General features: G+C 41.8%; 1 protein-coding gene across 3 annotated transcripts in view; it reads right to left on the bottom strand.

Annotated features, from left to right (window-relative positions):
- Positions 1 to 2,316: 2,316 nt before the first annotated feature.
- The window catches only part of LIPH (lipase H), a 49,056-nt gene continuing 25,958 nt past the window's right edge, over positions 2,317 to 25,414 (bottom strand). Inside the window, exons 4-10 of one of the 3 annotated variants that reach the window (XM_039241651.1) lie at positions 24,370 to 24,471; positions 22,188 to 22,277; positions 18,876 to 19,043; positions 17,477 to 17,572; positions 15,302 to 15,413; positions 4,529 to 4,702; positions 2,317 to 2,955 (exon numbers count right to left, since the gene is read on the bottom strand). In XM_039241651.1, coding sequence (XP_039097582.1) covers positions 2,868 to 2,955; positions 4,529 to 4,702; positions 15,302 to 15,413; positions 17,477 to 17,572; positions 18,876 to 19,043; positions 22,188 to 22,277; positions 24,370 to 24,471 — 830 coding nt within the window. In that variant the 3' untranslated portion in view covers positions 2,317 to 2,867. Of the gene's footprint in view, positions 2,956 to 4,528; positions 4,703 to 15,301; positions 15,414 to 17,469; positions 17,573 to 18,875; positions 19,044 to 22,187; positions 22,278 to 24,369; positions 24,472 to 25,414 lie in introns of those variants that run through there. The other 2 variants (XM_039241652.1, XM_039241653.1) reach the window with 2 other exon arrangements.

Raw genomic sequence — 25,414 nt, 5'->3', positions numbered from 1 at the left:
CATCCTCCCTTTTTCTTCCCCAGGGTGACTGGGAAATGGGGCACGGGTCTCCAGAGGTGCTAGGAGAGAAGGCTAAGGCAGAGAAGGGTGGGCACCTCAGAAATGAGCAATAGCCAGTAGAGGGAACTGCACATAGTTCCAGGGCTCAGAAGATAATGGGGAGTGTTCATTTAATATTTCCTGAGCACAGACTACATTGTAGGCACCACAGTGGGCACATGGCCCCTGCCTTGCAGAGCAGTCAAGTGGAGAAGACAGACATTAATCAAATCACACAAATAAATGTAAAAAAAAAAATAATGCTCAGTAGGAGATTGGAGGGAAGAGGGTAGACTGCAATTTAATTGCATCGTGGATTTGGGATTCAGACAGCTACTGTGACAAAGAGAGGGGAGAAGAAGCAAGGATGACCAGGGAGGGCGGGAAGGTCAGGGGCCTTGGGAGAATCTACAAAGGAAATGGGCACACCTGTAACTCCTTTCATTTCTCCAGATCACTGTCACGTGAGACTCATTGACCTTCATCTCCATCCAGTGAACAAACTTCTTTCCTTTATTCCTTCATCCATTTGTCTCTCCATCCACCCATTCCCCAGTGAGCCAGGTACTATGCTAGGAGACCCTAGAGAAGAAGTTAAAAGGGACACCTGGGTGGCTCAGTCAGTTAAGCATCCAACTCTTGATTTCACCTCAGGCTGATCTCATGGTGTATGAGATTGAGCCTCGAGTCAGGCTCTGCACTCTCAAGCAGAGCCTGCTTGGGAGTCTCTCTCTGCCTCTCTCCTGCACACTCTCTCTCTCTCTCTCTCAAAATAAGTAAATATTTTTAAAATGCTAAGAGAGGTCCTTTGGCCCAAGGAGTTTATAAATGATAGAAATGTTGTTCCTAACGTTTTCCTGCTATTGTTTTGGCCCCCTGCCTACCAGACAAGGGAAAGGACAAAGAAATGGCTGTACTAATCAAAATGTCGGACTTCCAGAACCTTAAAAAGAAATCAGGGCCTATCGGCACACTGATCTCTCTGCACAAATTGCTGAAGAAATGTGGGAAGTGGGATGAAGGCTGAGACGATATCCAAGTGGACAGGAGCTTCTTGAAGACTCATTCCTTTCCAAGATCAGGCATTCGCTGTAGGCACCCCTCACCTAAGTGAAGAGTCTATGGGATACAGGTAGAAACTTCTAAGTCATGTGCCACACAGGAATATATTTACAGACTTTTATAGTTTATAAAGAGTCCATTTCTTTTAAAAGGGTTGTTCTCACAGAAAGCTGTAGAACAATCACTTGGATGTGGAGGAGGTTATAGGGCCTGTGACTCTCAGGAATCCCAGGAACCTCCCTGCAGTGGCCACAGCTGTGGGATGGGTGGTGCCTACCCTGTGGCTCTGCCTGCATTGGGCATCCTGCTTCCGGGGTGGCGCTCCCTAGTTCCGGCCTCTCTGGCCTTGGCCCTCCAGCATCTCTTGATTTAGCTGCTGTTGTCACTCCATTTCACTGATCATACCTACCATACCTACTCCTGGGGAAGCCTAAGAATTTCTCAAACTGGAGGCCTCCAATGCTCCAAGAGCAAACCAGTGTATGCTTTGAATTCACCTGTTAGCAACCCAAGTTAGCATCCTTCCAAAAGGTTAGCATTAACTACCTCCAACAGGTGGATTGTAGATCGGGTGTTTTCGTTTTGCACCCATGCATTTTCTAAATTTCCTTCAAATAACCACAGATTGCATCAGTAACAGAAAAATAAACATCTCTCTTTTTTTTTTTTAAGTTTATTTTGAGAGAGCAGGGGAGGGGCAGAGAGAGAGGGGGTGGGGGAGAGAGAATCCCAAGCAGGTTCCATCCTGTCAACCCAGAGCCCACCACGGCCCCTGAACTCACAAACTGTGAGATCATGACTTGAGCTGAGCTAAGAGTCAGCCGCTTAACCAACTGATCCACCCAGGTGCCCTGAAAAAATAAACATTTCTTAGGGCTTGTTTAAAATGAGAGTTGCCTATAAAATGACCCTTCTTCACTTTAAGTGAAAAACAAGCTTCATTTTTTTCTCTCCTGTCTCACCCCATCCACTGTCACTGGGAGCGGTGAGGCTGTCACTCTGCTTCATCTGCCCTTGTTCCCTCATCCACTCATTATCCAGTCCCAGCAGCTGCCTTTCTGTCCCCACTTCCTCCAGGCAGCAACCCACTTTAGAGGAGATGGGAAGCTGGGTGTGGCTTTCCTGCCTCCCCGGAGCGAACAGCCCCAGAGAGAGGCTGTTGTCGAAAAGGAGGAGCTCTCTTGTTGCATATTAGATAAACTAAAGCAAAATAAATAAAAGCACATTCACATTTATCAAACCACTCACAGATGTGGCCCCTGTGGGATTTCAAAGAATCCTTCACAGACTTGCCTCCCACACCCACACAGCCACCCTGTGAGGTAGGTCAGTCTGCATTCCTTTCTGCATGCAGCGAGCTGGAGGGCTTTGGCACAGGGCATGTGGGGTCGAGGCCAGAGTGAGGTCTCCCGCTGGACCTTCCCCTTAAGATGCTTGCGGAGCAGAGCTGCCTGAGTGACTGGCAGCAGAACTGACAGGCCGGAACAAAGGGCCCCAGGACACAGCCACACAAGACTGTGGGCTGTTGGGAGCCTGGCTATTTCTGACTTGCCCTACTTAGGGGCTCCCTTCCCAGGATTGTTGCATAATCCAAGGTCGTTTGACATTTTGCAATGTGACATCCATGGGACGCTGCTGGGGAAAAAAAAAAACCCTGCTTTTTCATACTTTTCATGTGCCTTGAGGAAAAGGTGAGGTGACGCTTTTAAAAAGCCGGTAGTCGTAGCTTTCTTGATGTTACTGGTGCTCATGTGTCCGGAGAACAGTTACATCTGCAGCTTTGGGCACAGAATAGGTTGGAAGACTGTTTCAGTGTTTTCCATCAGCACAAGATCATACCGACACAATGGGGGCCTGCAAAAGTAAGACAAGATATCCTTGCCAATCAAGTAGTAAAAATATCCCATTCTAGGAAAATAAATTGTATTATATCCTTAGGTTATAAAATTGTGGAGCAATGATTTCTAACATTATAGGAAAACGTTTATGGTAAATAAACATAGCCCACACCATCAATGAGATATAAAATTTTATTTACCACCTAACTATGTCCAGGTTTAAAGCAATAATAGAAAAGAGGTTAAAAAGAAATGACAGTTGTTGCCCCTGAATAATGACATTATGGGTGATATTTTTCTTCCCTTTTTGCACTTTCCTGATTTTATAAAATCAACATGTATTCCTTTGGTAATCAGGAAAAAAAAGTATTGAAAGTCCTATGGCTTTATGATGTAATGACTGTCCTCTTAGAAGAAACTTGTATTATTAAGTGTTTTAGGGAAAAGGGAATCCAGGGGCATCTGGGTGGCCCAATAGGTTAAGCCTCTGACTCTTGGTTTCAATTAAAGTCATGATCTCAGGGTTTGTGGGTTCAAACCTGGCTTGGGATTCTTTCTCTCTCTCTCTCTCCCTCTGTCTCCGTCCCACCCCCGCTCACAATCTCTCTCTCAAAATAAATAAATAAACATAAACATTAAAAAAAAGTTTTTTGAGGAATTCATAAGAATAAAGTGCTGACTGCTCACAGCATTTTCTGCTCTGGATCCTCTGGATGCTAGCACCAGACATTGGAGTGGCATTAGTCACAAAACATACATGCCACAACAGCTTTGCTCCTTCTTCCCCTCTTTGACTCTGCCCACCCGTGTACACACACACACACACACACACAGAGTTGCTTATTTTTTCTGAACCAATGAGGATAGGTTGTTTACCCCTTAATACTTCAATGTGCATTTCCTAAGAACAAGGACATTCTCAGTGCAGTTATCAAATTCAACCTGGAATAGTGCTTTCATACTGTCTCCATGGAATAAAATATTCCAAATATTTTGTACCTTTTTTATACTAGGCTCTGCATTTGCCAGACTTTCTTTTCCACAACAATTACCAGCTTGCAAGCAGGGTGGGTGGAGTGATTAGGGAAGAATTATGTAACTATAAGCATGTAACAACATTATTTCTTTGGATTAATTGGGCCATTTATCTTTAAGTTCCTACCAGGAAAATTTTCTTGAATTATGGGGTTACTCATTTTTATCAAGTCTATTTTTGAAAGTCCCTCACTTCCTTCATTGTAATTGATGAAGTCCTATTAAAACAGCAGACCAAGCGGGCGCCTAGGTGGCTCAGTCGGTTAAGTGTCCGACTTCAGCTCAGATCATGATCTCAAGTTTCATGGGTTTGAGCCCCGCGTCGGGCTCTGTGCTGACAGTTAGCTCAGAGCCTGGAGCCTGTTTCCGATTCTGTGTCTCCCTCTCTCTCTGACCTTCCCCTGTTCATGCCATCTCTCTCTCTCTCTCTCTCTCTCAGAAATAAATACAACATTTAAAAAAAATTTTTTTTAAACATCAGACTAAGGAGATTGGACAGGGACTAATAACATCTTTCAAAAACCAGGGCTTGTCAAACCCTGCTGATGGCTCACCTCTCTGGATGGGCAAGTGACCTTAACTTCATTCGGAGAATTCTGAGCTTATACTTCGGGCCTATTGTAGAGCCTGTAGAGAACACCAAGGAAATGGCTGCCACTTTATCCAAATCTTGATTAAATCTTGCAAGCAGACTCACTTGGTGGTATTTCTGAAATGTTGCAGGTTCACTGGAAAGAAGGAATAAAGTAAGTGGATATAGATTGCTAATGGAAGAAAACAGTGTTAAAGCCTACAAATCACTCATAAGCAGGTAGTCCCTTGACCTCACAGTCCTGGATTCCAAAGGATTGCATAAGCAAAGCTGCTGGCCCCAGGAATGATGAAATATGGCATAAGAGAGGAATGTTCTGCCTACTGTATGCCAGAAAGCATCCTCATCTCTTTACACATGTCTCCATTCCCCTGAAAATTTCTTCAAGATGACTATTATTATCTTCATTTGACAGACAAGGAAACAGATGCTTGCAGAGCTTAAACTCACCCAGGTCACAGCGCTTATCAGCATCAGTGCAGGGAATCAAACTCAGCTCAGAGTTCAAAGTTATAATCTTTCCATTAAACTGCATTGCTAGATGCATATGTATAGCCCAACTAGATACTAATTTAGAAGTTGTGCTCACGCAAATATTTTTTCAGTCTTGCCTCGCAAGTAAAATAGCTAAACCCTAATTTCAATACTTTTTTCCATATGTGTAATGCTTCCTACAGTTGGAATCTCAAATTGAGCCTAAGGAATATCCACTGGGGAGGTTCGCTGGGTCAGTGTCCCTCTGGAGATCTCGGGGAGTAGATCATGGTGAGCCCCCTGGGCTCAGAAATGGGAAGCTTGCTCTAGACATTAATCCTTAGTTTGGGGATTGGGGTGAGGGGGGTGTGTCACCCCAGCCTCACTAGAATCATGTGTTAAGTATTGGGGAGAGCAAAAGTGCCAAAAGGAAAACTAATCTGAAAGGTGCCCAGATTTTAGTTTCTCAGTACCGTCCTCACTAAAAGGAATGGGTGGGAGGCTTCGGGGAGAAATGGATGATTCCAGGGCTAGGTCAGGGGAAGTGCAAAGTGATCCTGTAACAGCCTGTGCGCGAGAAGGTATGGATGTGCTCACGGAATGGTGGAAATGTACCAAAGAATATAGAATCACTTCACACGAATTAGGATGGCTACAATTTCTTTTAAAAAACCCCAAAATAAGAAGTGTTGATGAGGATATGGAGAAGTTGTGACCCTTGTGCATTGTCACTAGGAATGTAAAATGGTATGCTCACCATGGCAAATGGTATGGGGTCTCTTCAAAGAATTAAAAATAGAATTACCGTATAATCCAGCAATTCTACTTCCGGGTATTTTTCCCAAAGAAACGAAAGCAAGGTCTCCAAGAGATATTTGCACGCCCATGTTCATAACAGCATCACTCTTAAGAGCCAAGAGGCAGAAGCAACCCAAATGTCCATCACTGGATTAATGGATTATCAACATGTGAAATATACATATAATGAATAGTATTCAGCCTTTAAAAGGAAGGAAATTCTAAAAAAAATAAAATAAAAGGAAGGAAATTCTGTCACATGTTACAACACGGATAAACCTTGAGGACATTCCGCTAAATGAAATAAGCCAATCACAAAAAGATGTATATTGTTTGACTCCATTTACATAAGGTATCTAAAGTAATCACATTCAGGGGCGCCTGGGTGGCTCAGTCGGTTGAGCATCCGACTTCGGCTCAGGTCATGATCTCACAGTTTGTGGGTTTGAGCCCCGCGTCGGGCTCTGTGCTGACAGCTAGCTCAGAGCCTGGAGCCTGCTTCAGATTCTCTGTCTCCCTTTCTCTCTGACCCTCCCCTGCTCACGCTGTCTCTCTCTCTCTCTCTCTCTCAGAAATAAATAAAACATTAAAAAAAAAATTTTTTTTTTTTAAATAATCACATTCATAGAAACATAAAGTAGAGGGGCACCTGGGTGGCTCAGTCAGCTTAGTGTCTGACTTCAGCTCAGGTCATGATCTCACAGTTTGTGGGTTCGGGCCCCACTTCAGGGCCTGTGCTGACAGCTCTGAACCTGGAGACTGCTTCGGTTTCTGTGTCTCCTTCTCTCTCTGCCCCTCCCCCACTCACACCGTTTCTCTCTCTCAAAAATAAACATTAGGGAAAAAATTTTTTAAAAAAACAAAGTAGAATGGTAGTTATCAGAGGCTGGAAGGAGAGAGAAAAGCGAGTTGTTCAATGGGTATTGGGTTTCAGTTTGCGATACAAAAAGTTCTGGAAATTTATTTCACAACATGAATATCCTTAACAGTACTGAACTGTATACTTATAAATGATTAAGATGATAAATTTTACATTATATGTTTTCATCACAATAAAAAATGCATTTAAAAAAGTTTTTAAATGTTTTATTTGTTTCTGAGAGAGAGAGACAGTGTGAGCAGGGGAGGGTCAGAGAGAGAGGGAGACACAGAATCTGAAACAGTCTCCAGGCTCTGAGCTGTCAGCACAGAGCCCAACGCGGGGCTCAAACCCATGAACCATGAGATCATGACCTAAGCTGAAGTCAGATGCTCAACCAACTGAGCCACCCAGGTGCCCCTAAAAAATGCATTTAAAAAGGGTACAGACCCAGTTTGAAGAGCTTCTACTAGCCAGATTCAAGACAACTTAAATATCAAAATCAATAAATAATGGTAGTAGCTCATTTTAAGTCTCTATTAATAAAATAAAAATCCAGAGCATCTGGATGACTTAGTTGGTTAAGCGTCCAACTTCGGCTCAGGTCACGATCTCGTGGTTCAGAAGGTTAAGCCCCGCTTTGGGCTCTCTGCCGTCAGCACATAGCTGCTTCAGATCCTCTGTCTCCCTCTCTCTAAGCCTCTCCCCTGCTCACACGCAAGTGCTCTCTCACTCTCTCAAAAATAAATAAACATTTAAAATAAAATAAAAATCCATGAGTCCATACTGATGTAACCAAATAAATGAATAAATAAATGGGGAGGAGAAAACTTTCCCTAAATAATGAATTAGAAAAATCACCATGTGGCAACCATCATAGTAACAATCTAACCACAAAACATCAAAACTAGTGGGTAAAAATTTGAAGAGTAATGGGACATTTACATGGTCTCAAAGTACCTCCTTGCAACATACTTATTAACACCAAGGAAAAACAGTAACTTCATAGTGGAGAAACTGGGCAAAAACCACCTTAATAAACTGATCCAAGTTAATGAAATGAATCAAAGTGTGGGCCTCCTAATAGAACACAAGGAGCCAAACATAATATCACTTCTATGCAGCTCTTGCCAGAGATGCATGATCTGAATGTCATCGTGAGGAAGCATCAGACAAAACCAAACCGAAGACATTCTGAAAATAACTGACCTGTACGTGTCAAAGTCAAGAAAGTCCAGGAAAGATGGAAGAACTATTCCAAAGTGAAGACTAAAGAGACAGGATAACCAACCTCAGCCAGTGATCCTGAATTGGATCCCTCTCCAGGAGCAGCTGTGGAACCACAAGAGTGCAGACTCCAGGAGAGGGTGAGGCCACCTGCAAAACCCAGTGGGGGTAGATGAAGGCAGGAGAGGAAAAAGACCCTTGGAGCTGGTGCAGCCTGTCTCGAGTACAGGTAGGACCTCCTCTTCCACCCTGGAGGGATGTCCGGAAATACACAGAGAGGCACTAACCAAGGAATTGATTCATATAAGAATAAAGGGAGCAAGAGCCAGTGAACAATATGTTATGACCAATAACAGGAGCCAGATGTTTGTTTCTGGTACTATGGCACACTAAACACCCTGGAAACAAGTCCTAATGAGAGATACAATTAAAACAAAAACAAAACTAAACTTTAGAATTGCACAGAACTAAGAGGAAAGTAAAGAATCCTGAGGAACTCTATGTGAAAGCAAATACTGAAATCGCTTTTTTTTGCAGAACTTGACAAACTTATTTGTTTATTTTTAATTTACATCCAAGTTAGTTAGCATATAGTGCAACAATGATTTCAGGAGTAGATTCCTTAATGCCCTTTACCCATTTAGCCCATCCCCCCTCCCACAACCCCTCCAGCAAGCCTCTATAAGAGTCTCTTATGTTTTGCCCCCTCACTGTTTCTATATTATTTTTGCTACCCTTCTCTTATGTTCATCTGTTTGTATCTTAAATTCCTCATATGAGTGAAGCCATATGATATTTGTCTTTCTCTGACTGATTTTGCTTAGCATAATACCCTCTAGTTCTATCCATAGTTGCAAATGGCAAGATTTCATTCTTTTTGATGGCCAAGTAATACTCCATTGTATATATACACCACATCTTCTTTATCCATTCACCCATCGATGGACATTTGGGCTTTTTCCATATTTTGGCTATTGTTGATAGCACTGCTACAAACATTGGGTGCATGTGCCCCTTCAAAACAACACACCTGTATCCCTTGGATAAATAAATACCTGCTAGTGCATTTGCTGGGTCATGGGGTAGTTCTATTTTTAACTTTTTGAGGAACCTCCATACTGTTTTCCAGAGTGGCTGCATCAGTTTGCATTCCCACCAGCAATGCAAGAGATCCTCTTTCTTTGCACCCTCGCCAACATCTGTTGTTGCCTGAGTTGTTAATGTTGGCCGTTCTGATAGGGGTGAGGTGGTATCTCATTGTGGTTTTGATTTGTGTCTCTCTGATGATGAGTGATGTTGAGAATTTTTTCATGTGTCAGTTGGCCATCTGGATGTCTTCTTGACAAACTAATTTTAAAATCCATGTGGGGATGCCTGGGTGGCTTAGTCGGTTAAGCATCCGACTCCAGCTCAGCTCATGATCTCACTCTTCGTGGCTTTGAGCCCTGCGTTGGGCTCTGTGCTGACAGCTCAGAGCCTGGAGCCTGCTTCAGATTCTGTATCTACTCTCCCTCTGCCCCTCCCCACTATGCTCTGTCTCTCTCTCTCTCTCTCTCCCAAAAATAAACAGTAAAAATTTTTAAAAATAAACAAATAAAGTAAAATCCATATGGTAATTCAAGAGACCCAGATAGTCAAAACAACTTTGAAAAAGACCAAACTTAGGAGAGTCACACTTCCTGATTTCAAAATGTGTTAGAAAGCCACAGTAACGTTACAGTAAGCTACATGACAATGTGGTACTTGCATAAAGATAGATATATAGATCAATGCAATAGAACTGAAAGTCCAGAAAGAAGCCCTTCCATTTACTGTCAACTGATTTAGGCAAGGATGTCAAGACATTCACAGAGAAAGGATAGTTTTTTCAATATATGGTACTGCGACAACTGGATATCCAAAGGCAAAGGAATGAAGTAGGATACACTACCTCACTCTATATGCAAAAGTAAACTCAAAATGGATCAAAGACTTAAGTGAGACCTAAAACTACAAAGGATTTGTGTCCAGAGTATATAAAAAAAAAATTCTTGCAAGTCAACAATAAATAGATAACTCAATTTTAAAGTGAGTAAGGGGCTGGGGCGCCTGGGTGGCTTAGTCGGTTGAGCGTCCGACTTTCGCTTAGGTCATGATCTCGCGTTCGTGGGTTCGAGCCCCGCGTCGGGCTCTGTGCTGACTGCCAGCTCAGAGCCTGGAGCCTGTTTCGGGGTCTGTGTCTCCCTCTCTCTCTGACCCTCTCTCGCTCGCGCTGTCTCTCTTTCTCTCTCTCCTAGAAATAAATAAAAATAAAAAAATAAAAAAATTTTAAAAAATAAAAAAAATAAAAAATAAAAAATAAAAAAATAAAGTGAGTAAGGGGCGCCTGGGTGTTTCAGCCATTAAACATCTGACTTCAGCTCAAGTCATGATATGGTTTGTGAGCTCGAGCACCACTTCGGATGAGCCCCCCCCTTCTTTCTCTGCCCCTCCTGGGATTATCTCTCTCTCTCTTTCTCTCCCTGTCCCTCACTCACTAGTGCTGTCCCTCACTCTCTCTCTCAAAAAAATATAAAAATTAAAATTAAAAACTAAATGCCTGTTTTTAAAAATAAAAATAAATAAGAGTAAGGCACACAAAAAACCTATACCCAGGTGTTTATAGCAGCTTTATTCAAAATTATCAAATAGCCAAAATGTCCTTCAGCAGGGGAATGGATAAACAATCGTACATCCAGACTGTGGAATATTACTCAGTGCTAAAAGGAAATGAACTAGCAAGATATGGAAAAAACATGAAGAAACTTAAATCTTATCATTAAGTGAAAGAAGCCACTCTGGAAAGGTTACATACTGTATGATTCCAACCACATGACATTCTGGAAAAGGCAAAACTGTGGAGACAGTAAGAAGACCATTCCTTGCCAAGGGTTAGAGGGAAGAGATGGATATTATAGGCAGAACACAGAGGATTTTTAGGGCAGTGAAGGAACCCCATGATCCTTTAATGGTAGATCTATGTTCTTAAACATTTGCAAAAACCATAGAAGGTACACCATCACCACAACCCTAACGCAAGCCATGGACTTTGGGGAATGATGTGTCAATGTAGATGCTTCAGCTGTATCTGTGTGTGGCACCCTATTATCAGATTTTGATAGTGGAGGAGGCTGTGTGTATGTGGGCAAGAGGGTATATAGGAAATCTCTGCACTTCTTATTTAATTTTGCTGTGAATCTAAAACTGCTCTATAAATGAAGTCTATTTAAAAGAGAAAAAATGAGGGCACCTGGGTGGCCCAGTGAGTTAGGCGTCCAACCTTGGCTTAGGTCATGATCTCACAGTTCACAGTTTATAGTTTGTGAGTTCGAGTCCTGAATCCCATCAGGGAGCCCACTTTGGATCTTCTGTACCCCCCTTCCCCTCCCTCTCAAAAATAAATAAAAGGGAAAAAAATGAGTAAAGAACTTGAATAGACATTTCTCAAAAAATATATATAGAAATGGTCAGTAAGCACATGAAAGAAACTCAATATTTTTTGTAGTTTATTCATTTTTGAGACAGAGAAAGACAGAACACAAATGGGGGAGGGGCAGAGAGAGAGGGAGACAGAATCTGAAACAGGCTCCAGGCTCTGCACTGTCAGCATAGACGCGGAACTCGAACCCACGAACTGTGGGATCATGACCTGAGCAGAAGTCAGACGCTTAACCGACAGAGCCACCCAGGCGCCCCAAGAAACCCAATATTATTAATCATTAGGGAATTGCAAATCAAAATCACAATGAGATATAATGCCCACTAGAATGGCTACAATAAAGATGGATATGCCTGTGAAATATACATACAAAATGTGATATATACATACAAAATATTACTAGGCCTTTGAAAAACAAGAGAAATCCTGTCACAAGCTATAACATGGATGACCTTTGAAGATACTATGCTAGGTGAAATAAATGCCAATCACAAAAAGATGAATATTTCATGATTCCACTTATATGAGGTATCTAAAGTAGTCAAATTCATAGAGACACTACAATGGTCTCTATGGGGTACAGGGAGGGGGAGAGGGAAATGGAGCTATTATTTAGTGGGTATAGAATTTCAGTTTTGCAAGACGAAGAAGTTCTAGAAATCTGTTTCACAACAATGTGAATATACTTTGCACTTCTAAATGGTACACTCAAAAATGATTAAGATGGTAAATTTCATGTTGTATTTTTTAACCACAATTAAAAAGAAAAAAATTTAAAGACATAATAACAGTGTTGGCGAGGATGTGGAGAAATTGGAACTCTTACACATGGCTGGTGGGGATGTAAGATGGTGCACTGCTATGGCATTTCCTGAACACGTGAAACATGGGAGTTATCATATGACCCAGCAATTCCATTCCTAGGTATACAAATGAACCGAGAAATGAACATGTATGTCTATGTAGAAATGTGGACACATATTTTCATAGCAGCATTATTCATAATAGCCTCAAAAAGGGAAACAACCCAAATGTCCATCAACCGATGAAAGGATAAGTAAAATGTGGTATGTGTGAGCAGAATGGCACAGTGAGAGTGAGCTTGGGCCATAACCCAGAGGTCAGCAGATTGAAATAAAATGGGGTGTATCCTGTTGGTGGGAATGTAAACTGGTGCAACCGCTCTGGAAAACAGTGTAGAGGTTCCTCAAAATATTAACAATAGAACTCCCCTGTGACCCAGCAATAGCACTGTTAGGAATTTGCACAAAGGATACAGGAGTGCTGATGCATAGGGGCACATGGACCCCAATGTTCATAGCAGCACTTTCAACAATAGCCAAATCATGGAAATAGCCTAAACGTCCATCGACTGATAAATGGATCAAGAAGATGTGGTGGGGTTTTTAAAAATATTTTTAATGTTTTTTATTTATTTCTGAAAGAGAGAGAGAGAGCTTGAGCAAGGGAGGGTCAGAGAGAGAAGGAGACACAGAATCCAAAGCAGGCTCTAGGCTCTGAGCTAGCTGTCAGCACAGAGCCAGACGCAGGGCTTGAACCCATGAACCGTGAGATCATGACCTGAGCTGAAGTCGGACGCCCAACTGACTGAGCCACCCAGGCGCCCCAAGATGTGGTTTATATATACAAAGGAATACTACATGGCAATGAGAAAGAATGAAATCTGGCCATTTGCAGCAGTGTGGATAGAACTCGAGGGTATTATGCTAAGTGAAATAAGCCAGGCAGAGAAAGACAGATACCATATGTTTTCACTCATATGTGGAGCTTGAGAAACTTAACAGAGGACCAGAGCAGAGGGGAAAGGAAAAAAATAGTTGAGGAGAGGGAGGGAGGCCAACCATAAGAGACTCTTATGTACTGAGAACAAACTGAGGGTTGATGGGTTTGGGGGAGAGGGGAAAATGGGTGATGGGCATGGAGGAGGGCATTTGTTGGGATGAGCACTGGGCGTTATATGGAAACCAACTTGACAATAAACTATATTTTAAAAAATAATAAAATAAAATGGAGTGTATCCATACCATGGAACATTTTTTGACCATAAAAAAAAAAAATGAAGCACTGCTACATGTGATAGTATTCTGAAAACATTAATCTAAGCAAAAAAAACCACATATTATATGATTCCATTTATATGTCATGCCCAGAGTAGGTAAATCTATAGAGACAGAAAGCAGATTCGTGGTTGACAGGGGATGGGGAGGAAGGAGAAAAGATGAATTACTAACAGGTATGGGGTTTCTTTTTGAGATGATAAAAATGTTCTGGATGGGTAACTGGGTGGTTCAGTTACTTAAGTGTTGGACGCTTGATTTCAGCTCAGGTCATACATAACCTCACGGTTTGTGAGCAGTGCAGAGTCTGCTTGTGATTCTCTCTGCCCCTTCCCTGCTCATGCTTTTTCTCTCTCTCTCAAAATAAATAAATAAACTTTAAAAAAAACATTCTGGAATTAACTGGTAGTGATGTTTGTACATTTTGTTAATATATTAAAAACCACTGAAATGTAAATTTTAAAAGGGTGAGTTTATGGTGTGTGAATTATATCTTAATTTTCAAAAAAAAGGTTATCAAGTAAAAAAGAAATACATGGAACACACGGATACAGGGAGAGTCACCAGGAAGATAATATTCTTGAATGTGACTATATTTGTACCAATAGTCTGGTAAGATCAAATAAACTCAGGGCACATACTCTGATATTATTTTCCTTTTCTTAAATTTTAAAAATACTGAATACTAAAATACTAAAAGCTAATAGTTTACCTTGCAAAAAAATAGAAGGGTAGACATAATCTCACCATGTAATAGAATAACTATTTCCTTTTTACCCATATGTTCTTTGATTGGTGATGACTTTTACAACCATGACTAAAATAAGAACGACTAGGGGCGCCTGGGTGGCTTAGTGGTTAAGTGTCCGACTTTCACTTAGGTCCTGATCTCACGGTTCATGGGTTCGAGCCCCGCGTCAGGCTCTGTGCTGACTGCCAGCTCAGAGCCTGGAGCCTGTTTCAGTCTGTGACTCCCTCTCTCTCTGACCCTCCCCTGCTCACACTGTCTCTCTCTCTCTCCTAGAAATAAATAAAACATTTTTAAAAAAATTGAAAAGTAAAGAAAAGTTGAATAAAACACTCATTCCTACCACCCAAGGGCAAGCTAACATGTTAGGCATATTTCTTTTTCATTTTCTTAAATTGTTGAACTAATTTTGTACTTTATATAATTTGATAATCCTGAATTTTCACTTAGCACATTATAAGCATTTCATTTAATATGTTTCATAAATTAATGTATGAATAATATTTTATTATATGGGAATATTTAACTAACCGTTTTGCCATAGTTAGATTTATAGCATGTTTCCAATTTTCTATTATTGCAAAGCACATTTTCTGAGTTTCAAAAACATACATTTACAGGTTTATATATGTATTTTATGAGTGCATAAAAATTGAAACGTGTGTGGGGGTGGGTGCCTTTAGGTGTGGCATTGATGGGATGGGGCAAGTATTTGCACTTTTATGTTACGTGTTTTATGTCATAGATTTCTTTGCTGTTTAAATCCTTCACAGCAAGCAAGGATGACTTTTGTAATTAAATGTTTAAACAAAGGAAGGAAGGTGGAGAGGAAGGAAGGGAAGGAGAGAAGAGGGAGGGACAGGAAGGAGGGAAGGAAGGAAGAGAGGAAGAAAAGAAAGTAAATTCCAGTACCAATTCCATTTGTACAGAGCTTAGAAGATCAAGAACCATGAGAAGCAACTAAGCAAAATGCCCCTTATATTTTTGTAGAGCAAAGAATAGACCTGTAAATAAGAAAGTAGGTATATTTGGGATTTAATTTCTCTGATCAGAAAAGGAAATAGCCAACTGCAAACTACCCCAGCCCAACTTACTGATTGATTTTGGATTCTGTGGTGTTTCCAGCTCTGTCTGTCAATTTGATTGTAATGGACCCTCTTCTTATGTTCTTGTTCCAAGTTATAATGTCCACAAAGTAATGATATACTGCAAAACAGGGAGAGAGCATAGTAAGAGACAGGTACTCTCAACTGCTCCCCTGAAAGGTCAGTTCCTAAAAACCTAACCTCCCTCATAACTCGAGCTTCTTGTTCTCTTCCTGTCTAGTTTCTCTGCAAAGATCTGGGTGGAATTTTCTAATATTCCTTTCCATTCTTTTGATGAAGAGGGCCTCCATGATGGCAGAATCCAGTGGTCTCCAGTTGTCATGTTTGGGCTCACAGTTGGATTGGTGTTCCACCTTATTGACTGAGGCATCATGGCCTACTGCTGAGTATGATTGGTTAGCCATTCCCTGCCTTTTAGAATAAACCAAGCAGGTGGCCATGTAGAGGCCCTCCATGGCTGACAAAGTTGTCCGCAATCTGGGCCACGTCCACTAGCCACCATCATCTCTTCTCTGGTCATGCCACACCACCTGCGTCACCTGCACTGCCAGACTGCCTCTTGCTCCTGGGCCTTCTCCCCACTCAGACACTCGTACTTTGCCCCCTTTGCCAACTCATCCTTCAGGTTTCAGCTTAGTCACTTCCTCCAGGGGACCTTCACTGACCCTCAGACTAAGTCACGTTTCCCCCTGAGTCCTTCTCATGCTCTGGTATTCTCCCATCATTAGCATACTCACCTGTGTTTAGAAAATGCGTTAAAAAAAAGGATACTCAAAAAAGTGGTAAATATATGGGTACAGATATACAAATATTGGCTGAGTAATACAGAGTTTTAAAAAATAAAGCTAAAATATACTATAGCAGTAACTGGGAAGGATTCGTCTTTGTAATTATAGGCACCCAGTATTTCCTACTGAATAAATGAGGGTGTGTGATGTGTTCAAAGAATTATTATTCCTCCTTCCTCTTTATTTCCCAGGGTCAACGATGCTTTGAAAGATGGGGATCCCACCACGATAGCCTGATTGCTATCACTTGATCAGATTTGCAAAGAAGGGAAAGGAGGCTCAGGGAGATGTTGGTCCCACAAAGGAATAAGATCTGCCCTCGAGTTGCCATTTCATGGCCCATTATTACTCAGGGACTTGCCTCACTTGGACCAGGCGGACAGCAATCCCTGGGCTGCCACACATGGCTCCAAAGGAGGGAACCCCACTGATCTGCACCCTCTTTTATGAGATGCTCCTAAGAAAAGTGAAAAGGGGGACAAGATTGTAAGACATCCATCTGCGCAAGAAAATTCCTACTTCCCAGGGCATCTAATTATCTGCTGCCCCACTGAGCCCCCATCTGGAATACCCAAGCTCTCAATGTCTTTAGTTGGTCGTCATGGTTGCTTTGGAGCTGAAACTGACCTACAGATGTAGCTGACATCTGATTTTACCTAGCTGAAATCTCATGGCTTTTTTGGGGGGCTTTTTTTTGGCGGGGGGCTTTCTGGAAGATCTTAGTAGAATGGCCATCTAAGGGGTGAGTGGCTGGCTCAGTCAGTAGAGCATGCCATTCTTGGTCCCAGGGTCATAAATTCAAGCCCTACATGTGGCATAGAGTATACTTTAAAAACTTTTTTTTTTTAATTGAAGAAAAAAGAATAGCCATCCAATGAAGCTAATAATTATGATTTGTTGAGATTTAACCCTTATAATCCAGAGATAGGCATTATTACATAGCAGGACAATGAGACTCAGAGAGCTTATATGACTTCACCGAGATCACACAGCTATTATATGATAGAGTCAGGATTCAAACAGTCTCCCCAGCTCCAAACCCCACACTTTACTATGCCCTTCACTTGCCAAGAGGTAGCCAGGAAGCTGAGACTCGGCCATTTTTTAAAAAGGAGGAGTTTGGGGGGGTGCCTGGGTGATTCAGTCCGTTGAGTGTCAGACTCTTGGTTTCGACTCAGGTCATGATCTCACGGTTTTGTGGATTCAAGCCCCACATCAGGCTGTGTGCTGACAGCACAGAGCCTATTTGGGATTTTCTTTCTCCTTCCCTCCCTGCCCCTCCACCACTCCCACTGTCTCTGTCTCTCTCAAAATAAATAAACTTTAAAAAAAAAAAGAGTTTGGGCAAAAGCAAACAACCATATCTACCACTCACTGCAGAATGGTTTCTCCTCAGCTGTGTCAAAGAACACTTTAGTCATAGGAGGATCTTTCTGTTTTAAATACTCTTTCCAGTTATCAGCATGATAGCCTGTAAAGCAAGTTGGAAAAATGTAACATTAACATGTATTCTATAAATGTAAAAGCAGCTGGGGAGGTAGTGTGAGCGGTGAGTTTGAGCCCCCACAGCACCAAGTTAATCTCCCTCAGACCCAGCCCTGTTGGGGAGGACCTAGAGAGCCCCCAGGGGCGCCTATGCTGCATCCACCATACCTTCCTCGCTACCCTGTCCCTCAGAGCTGGGACTGGCAAAGTGACACTACAGTGGCTCTTCCTGCCTTTCTCTGACATTACATCACCCTGGTTCGCTCACATACTAGGTAGCCTAAGAATAGTGCTGACATTTTTAGTAATACATTCATTTTATAGATTAAAACAGATTCAGGTTTATACCTAAAATAGCATCATTCTTGCAAAGCATTGTGCTTTCTTGAAGAACTACAATTAGGTCCCTAAATTGCACAGAACCTGAGCTTGCTAAGTGACTATGTCAACCAGAAGGGCACTCTTCTCCTTCATGTCTGTGCCTGCAGGAATGAGGCTGAGTCACATCAGTGAGCTCTCTCTCTCTCTCTCCCCTGTCTCCACCCCTAGAGAATGGCCTTTGCATGCTGACTAATTGATCTGGAATGGAAACACTATTAGTAATTTTTAAAAACTCCCTAGAGCTTTCCAATTAATGCACAATCAAGGTTGAGAACCCCTTGTCTGTAGCATGTCCTGATGTTAAGTTGGGTTTTTCCTGTGAACAATCAGAAAATTCTCATGATGTCCAGTTTCCAGTCCCCATCAGGTGGAATATTTCTACTAACCCTTAGCAAATATCCAAGCAGACTGCACAGTATCTGTTACCCTGACCATGTGCCCATAAGAACCAGGGTGCGGTGTGAGGGTATTACAGACACGGCTTGTTGGAAGGGATCATTCTGCAAGGCTCATTTGACAGGAGAGTCAGAGCTCACTGTGACCCTTCCCCAGCAGAGAGGTTGTGTGTGCAATGAGGATGTTTCTGTTCCCATGGGAGCAAGCTCTGTAAGGTAACTATGCCCTGGGTGGGCTTGCAAACTCTTCGGAACCTTCTTTTTTATGCTAGAGTGTCCAGGGAGGTTACACTGCCCTCTAGCTGAAATCATATACAAATGGCTTTTCTAACAGGGTTTATGATTAGGACATCCAAGAGTATTTCACAGAGCAAATCGGCTAGAAAAAGCTAAGTAAATTCTTTTTTAAGCACATGATTTTCAGGCCCATTTTTAGATAGTAAAATGGTGCTAAGATTCTACCCAAAATGAACTGTTTGTTAATCAGAGGGTAAAACTGCTTGTTGGACTTACCCAGAAGGGGACAGGACTCCTTTTGTGGTATGCCACAGTTGACACACCTGCCATTCCTATAATCCCGGTAGGAGTCACAGGGATATGCAGTGATAGTACAGTTCTCTCTCAGAGAAGAAAGGTACAGGTACACGGACCTCTGATGGTCACACTTAAAATACTGAAATCCTTGATCATAAAGGGAACAATGAAAGAGTAGAGCAGTTATAGCATTTAACAATAGCGCATCACACATTATAGGCACACACAATTCATCATCTGTCTCCTATATGCCAGGCACTGTGCTAACAGCTTCAATGCATTTAATTCCATTTAGCCTTTATAAAAACCCATAGATCAGGATTCATACTGGCACGTGGTAGGTTAAAAAAAGATAGGCACGATCATCCCCATTTTACCTAGTATCACATTGAGACTCAGAAAGCTTACATGACTTGACCAAGCTCACACAGCTATTATGTGGTAGAATCAGGATTCAACCTATGTCCTTCCTTTGTCGGTGAAAAGGTCGAGAAAGATTCAAGGACAAGAAAGATTCAATGGTAGAGTTTCCCCAGAGATTTTCAGCAGAGCACATTTAAAGTAGTAAAGACATCACAGAAAGAGGCCATTGAGGAGTAATTGGTAGAGGAAGATCCCCAAGGAGGGCAGGCAGAGGAGACAGCTTTGGAAAAGAATGGGGGATGCCTCCACCCTGGGGGCAGAAGGTGACAAGAATGTAAAGATGGACCTTGTAAACTAAATGAGGATAGATAGAATGGCTCCCTCAGGAGAGATCTCTAATCTAGGTAAAAAGGCAAATCGAGATCACCTCTAAGAGGTGGGGGTTTAAAGGTAGGGAGATTTTCAGAATAGAAGTATGAGGAGTGATGATAGGGAGTTGGCAAGAGATAAACATGAGGATTCTCTGTCATTACTGATGGTCATGGAGAAGTGAGAGTTTTCCTGGACCTTGTACTCAATTAACAGAGCTCCATGACAGCTCCAGAATGTTCTCAAGCCGAGGTGGTGGCTGCCATGGCAGAGACCTAAGGGGGTCTCTAATGGGAGTACTCCCTCCCTGTGGGAGGGGCTCTGTTTCTGCTACAGGGTAAAGGGTGGGATGAGAAGGACTGAACAATAGGAGGTGGCACCAGAAGACCTGAATGGGCAAGAAGAGTTGAGAGGCAAGCCTCCAGTTAATTCCTGGTGGGTGCCAGGTGATGCAGTGGTGAGAGGGGAGGCCAGCAAGGCGTGGAGATGGCGTCAGAAGAGTTGGATTTGATCCAGCACACAACACTGAGAGGTGTTTGGAAGATTGATGGGTCAGATGGTAAAGGGGAACTGGGTCCCAAATAAGGATAATCAAAGGAGATAAGGATCTGAGAAGGAAACAGTGAACTCCTTGAGAAGAGGAGTTATGTTTATGAGCGAGTGGTTTGGAGAGGGACGGAGCTGAGTGCTAGAGTCAGCACAATGTTTCTTCTTCCCGCACAGTCCACTTATGCCCATAGAGGAGATCAGTGAAGGACAGAAGTAAACCAGGGCAAGAGAGGAGAGGCATGGGTTGACATGTGGCCAAGCCAGACTGGAACAAATCTAACAAGTCAATATTTACTTATTGTTCCTGGAACTTCCACTTGCTGAAATGTTGATGTTGATAACAGTACAGAGAATGTCCTTTATAACCAAATCACATTATCTTGGCTCTTCAGAGGTATTTACCCTACATTATACAGGACAGGATTTGAACACACACCATTTATGGTGAAATATAGTTGACCTACCTTATGGCATTTCATCTGGATCATTTTCAAACACCATGTCCTCATGGGGCCATATACAGCTACCATTATCTTTTTCTAGAATCATATCCATGATTGTTTAACTTTCTCTAGCAATGGTGAAATACAGATTGAGAGCACCTAGGGATAGGGTTGTTGTTGTTGTTTTTTTTATCAGAATAAAATACTACTATTACTTTTATGTTGCCATCTTCCCACTTTTTGTTTTGTGATTTCTTCCTTATTATAAAATAGTACATGCTTGGGGCACCTGGGTGGCTCAGTCGGTTAGGCGTCTGACTTTGGCTCATGTCATGATCACACAGTTTGTGGGTTCGAGCCCTGTGTCGGGCTCTGTGCTGACGGCTAGCTCAGAGCCTGGAGCTTGTTACTGATTCTATTTCTCCTTCTCTCTCTGACCCTCCCCTGTTCACGTTGTCTGTCTCTCCCAGAAATACATAAAACATTAAAAAAATAATAATAATACATGCTGATATAGAAAATGCAAAGTAATGGAAAATAATGATGCAAAAATCACCCAGAAGTCCGATATCCAGAGCTCACCACTAATAATTATTTGCAGCATTTATGTTTGGTCTTTTTTCTATATTTACACATGTACAAATACACATTTAAAAAAACAAATTGGGATGATACTGTATAGTTTTGTGTCTCTTTCACCTAACATCCCATGGTAAGCAGTTTCATCAATCTGAAAATAAGACTTTTTAACAATTATATTCCTTTGTGTGGGCATACCATAGTTATTTGACACTTTTCCATGTTGGATATTTTACACTTCTAAAAATTTAGCTATTATAAATAATACTTTGTGAGATATTTTTGCACTTTGATTTTTATTTATATTTTCCATTATTTCTCTAGGAGAGATTTCCAGATACAGAATTTCTAGGTCAAAGATACAACTTTGCATGAGAGAGCAATCATTCATAATAGCTTTAATCATATAGTTATGGTTACTTATTTTTTTAATTTATTTTTTAAATCAAGCTTAATTAACATACACTGTTATATTAATTTTCAGATGTACAATATAATGATTGAGCAATTATACACATTACTCAGCGCTTATCATGGTAAGTGTACTCCTAATCTCCTTCAGCTATTTCACCCATTCACCCTTCACCCCTTTCACCCATCTCACCTTTGTCTTTCTCTGACTGATTTCACTTAGTATAATGGCCTGTAGATTCATCCATGTTGTGGCAAATGATATTTGATTCATTCCTTTTTACAGCTGAGCAATATTCCATTGTGTAAATATACCACATCTTCTTTATTCATTCGTCTATCAGTGGATACTTGGGTTGCTTCTGTATCTTGGCTATTGCCAATAATTCTGTGTTGTTTTCTTTAAGTAGTATATTTGAGTAATAATTTTTCATTTTTCCTTTATATTTATACTATCTCTATCTTCTCAGATGATTTGTTTTCTATTAAAAACTATTACCCATAGAATAATATCAGATTTTTAAAATATGTCTTTTTAAAACCACTATTATGCAATATATAAAGTGTTTGTACTTACCTCCCAATATCGTTTTGGGGCAACCGGGTTGATCCAATCCTCCATTTGGGTAGAAGTCTATGTTTCCTAATGGCTCCTTGTAGCCCAGTGCTAAAGGAGAATATATTATGGTTTTATTTTTGAACTTTTCACATCGTGTAGCTCATTTGCCAGAAGGATATAGGCAGGCATTGTGTTGTTGTTCTTATACCTATTTAAGTATTTTGCTCAAAGCCACCCAACTAGTCAGTTAGGAAGAGGCATTTCCATCTAGGAGATTATGAAGACAATAGGGGAACTTTTCCCAATATTTCTCAAGATGTGAGGGAGCTTTGGTCAGCCTTTCACGGCAAGTCTGATAAAATGATATGTTTTTTTCCTTATGTTTGGCTAGAACCCTCTAATTGCCAGTGCTTCCTGGGTCTCTAATGGCATTTGTGTCAGACTTTAATGAATTAAAAAAAAAAAAAAGGAAAAAATGAAGGAAAAAAAGAGAAAGAAAACGGGAAAAATGAATTATTTTGTAACAATTTTTTTTATTTTTTAAATCTTTATTTTGAGAGAGACAGAGCACAAGTGTGGGAGGGACAGAGAGAGAGGGAGACACAGAATCTGAAACAGGTTCCCGTCTCCGAGCTGTCGGCACAGAGCCCAAACTCACTAACTGCAAAATCATGACCTGAGCTGAAGTCAGACATTTAACTGACTGAGCCACCCAGGTGCCCTAAGTAAAAAAAAATTTTTTAATTGGAAACTCTTCTAGAAAATGGGGACCAGGAAAAATATAGATTGATTTAATAATTGCTTAGTCCCGGGGCGCCTGGGTGGCTTAGTCGGTTAAGCTTCCGACTTTCACTTAGGTCATGATCTCGAGGTTCGTGGGTTCGAGCCCCGCTTCGGGCTCTGTGCTGACTGCCAGCTCAGAGCCTGGAGCCTGTTTCAGTCTGTGACTCCCTCTCTCTGACCCTCCCCTGCTCACGCTGTCTTTCTCTCTCTCTATCCTAGAAATAAAAAAAAAAAAAATTGCTTAGTCCCTTTAAACTTATAACTACAAAGTAATCAGTCAAATGCTTTATTTAAAAGATTATTTATACAAGTATATATAGTGCATCATTGCAATAATAATAATAGCTATTATATACTGAGAACCTAGGTGTGTCTAGTGAGAGGGTACTAGGTATTTTATATACCTTTCTTGTAACATTCACAATGTCCAAAAAGTGGCCATTGGTAAATTCAGATGAAGTAAGTTACAGATGAAGACATGGAGAGTCAGAGGACTTTCAGAATTAAATGACACCACTAGAAAGGACAAAACCTGGGATCTGAGTCCACTCTGCCTGGCTGCAAAGCTTATTCTCTTTCCTCAAAATTCACTTTCTCTCCAAGAATAAAAGATAAATTACTCTATTCCATCAAGCATTAAAATGGCATTGAGGTACTGCACTCATGTAAGGTAATGCTTTGCAAACTGCGCAGTAAGAATGCAGCTCTTTCCTTTAAGGCCAACAGTTGCTGAATCCCACACCAGAAAGCCCGTGATAGGTGATCAAGGGTTTTTCAGATGGTTGTATCACAGAGAGGGTATAACTATTAAAGACTTCTCTGCTCTGTCCCCTCAGCCTTCCCCAGGTTCCTGCTCTAGCTCTTGTCCTAGATATCTGGATATAAAGACTCACCTTTACATCACCCAGACCCCTATATCCTGTCCCAAATCCCAGTTACGAAATCAACACCGTAAAAGACAGAAATGGCCAGAAAGATCCAGAGAGAGCTGGAGAGCTAGAGGTGGCTCAAAATTGCTCTTCAGGGAGAGACACAGCACTTGAACATATCTTTCAGCCTAAGAAAATAATGAGAAAGACCCAACAAAACCAGAAATCACACATCCAAACCCTGCTGTGTATACAGAGACATTTGTCCACATGGTGTGCAAATCACCCTGTCTTTGAAGGGTCAAGATGATCACTTTAAAAATAAGAAAATTTTGTGGGGACAGCACCTCCACTCCAGCAAGACGTCCTGGATGCCTGCATTAAACCAGTGTCCCTTCCATATCTGGGTTGATTTGGAAGCCTGCCCTGCAGGAAAAGAGGGAATCTGGAGGAACCTGACCCAGCCCTGCATGATGATCCCCTCGGGGGAGACTCTTTAGGAGTCTGGGAGCGGGGTGCTCACTGACCCACAAGAACAGGAATGTTACCATCAATGTCGGAGTGGATGATGTCAACGAACTGTGCATCGCGGGGATCTAATCTGTCCTCTGGAGGTCTCCCATTGAATAAAGGGCCCGCAGGGTCGAGACCTGGAAAGAAAATGGAGTTGGCTTGGCAGCCCCACGCCATGAGTCACCTGCAGCCAGGCTTTTGATCCCTCCCCTGGGAATGGCAAATAGGCTGCAGGGCACCCTCGGGTGGGCAAGCATTCGCATTCCCATCCTGCTTGTCAGCCTCGTTTCTACAGCCTTGTAGCCTTTTCCCACAGAAGGGATGGTTCCCATGGCAATACCCTCTGAGAATGGCATCCAGACTCCACTAGGAGCTATATCTTGTTCAGGGCTCAATAGCAGGGAGCGCACAGACATGTGGGGACCAGGGGCATGGGATGAACTTGTTCCTCAGGAAAAAGCACCCGAAGGTGCATATAAAAAGCAGATACTATACTTATCCTTATTCCATGTTAAATGATCCAGAAACCTACTCAACCTTCCCTTCTTATTATTAATAAAACTCCTTTACAGTTTCAATTTTTATTCATATATCCTAGCTCATATGATCCACATCACAAGCCTGGTAGGGAGGCAAGGTAGCTATTATTCCCATTTTACAGATGCATGAGCTGAGGTTTGGGGAGATCAAGTTTCTTAACCAGAGCAGCAGCCTCACAATGCAACAAGCTCTCTCTACTTAGCTCTTGGTTTCATTGCACTGGGTTTGGCAAGCTCAGTGGGAAAGTATGAAACTCACTGATCAGGCCAGGTATCAAGGAGGGAAATAAAGTGGGTGTCAGTTCCTGCAGAATTAACCCGCTCCATAAATGCCTTAGCTGGTTTCTTGCCCTTGGTCAATGTTAGCTGGGCGTTCCTAACCATCAGCTGGAAAAACAAGAATGCAGTTCCTGCCATGTTGTAACCACAAGCTAACTTTAAAGCAATAACAGGAAGACACCAGAGGTGCTCAGAAGCCCTGCTTACTGGAAACCTACCTGGAGTGAAGAATATTCCAAGGGATGTCTCAAAACTTTGAACC

The sequence above is a fragment of the Hyaena hyaena genome, unplaced genomic scaffold (genome assembly GCF_003009895.1).
Source record: "Hyaena hyaena isolate Hyena2069 unplaced genomic scaffold, ASM300989v1 scaffold_199, whole genome shotgun sequence".
NCBI lineage: Eukaryota > Metazoa > Chordata > Mammalia > Carnivora > Hyaenidae > Hyaena > Hyaena hyaena.
Note: the sequence above shows the minus strand (reverse complement) of the source record. Positions and strands in the feature narration are given on the sequence as shown.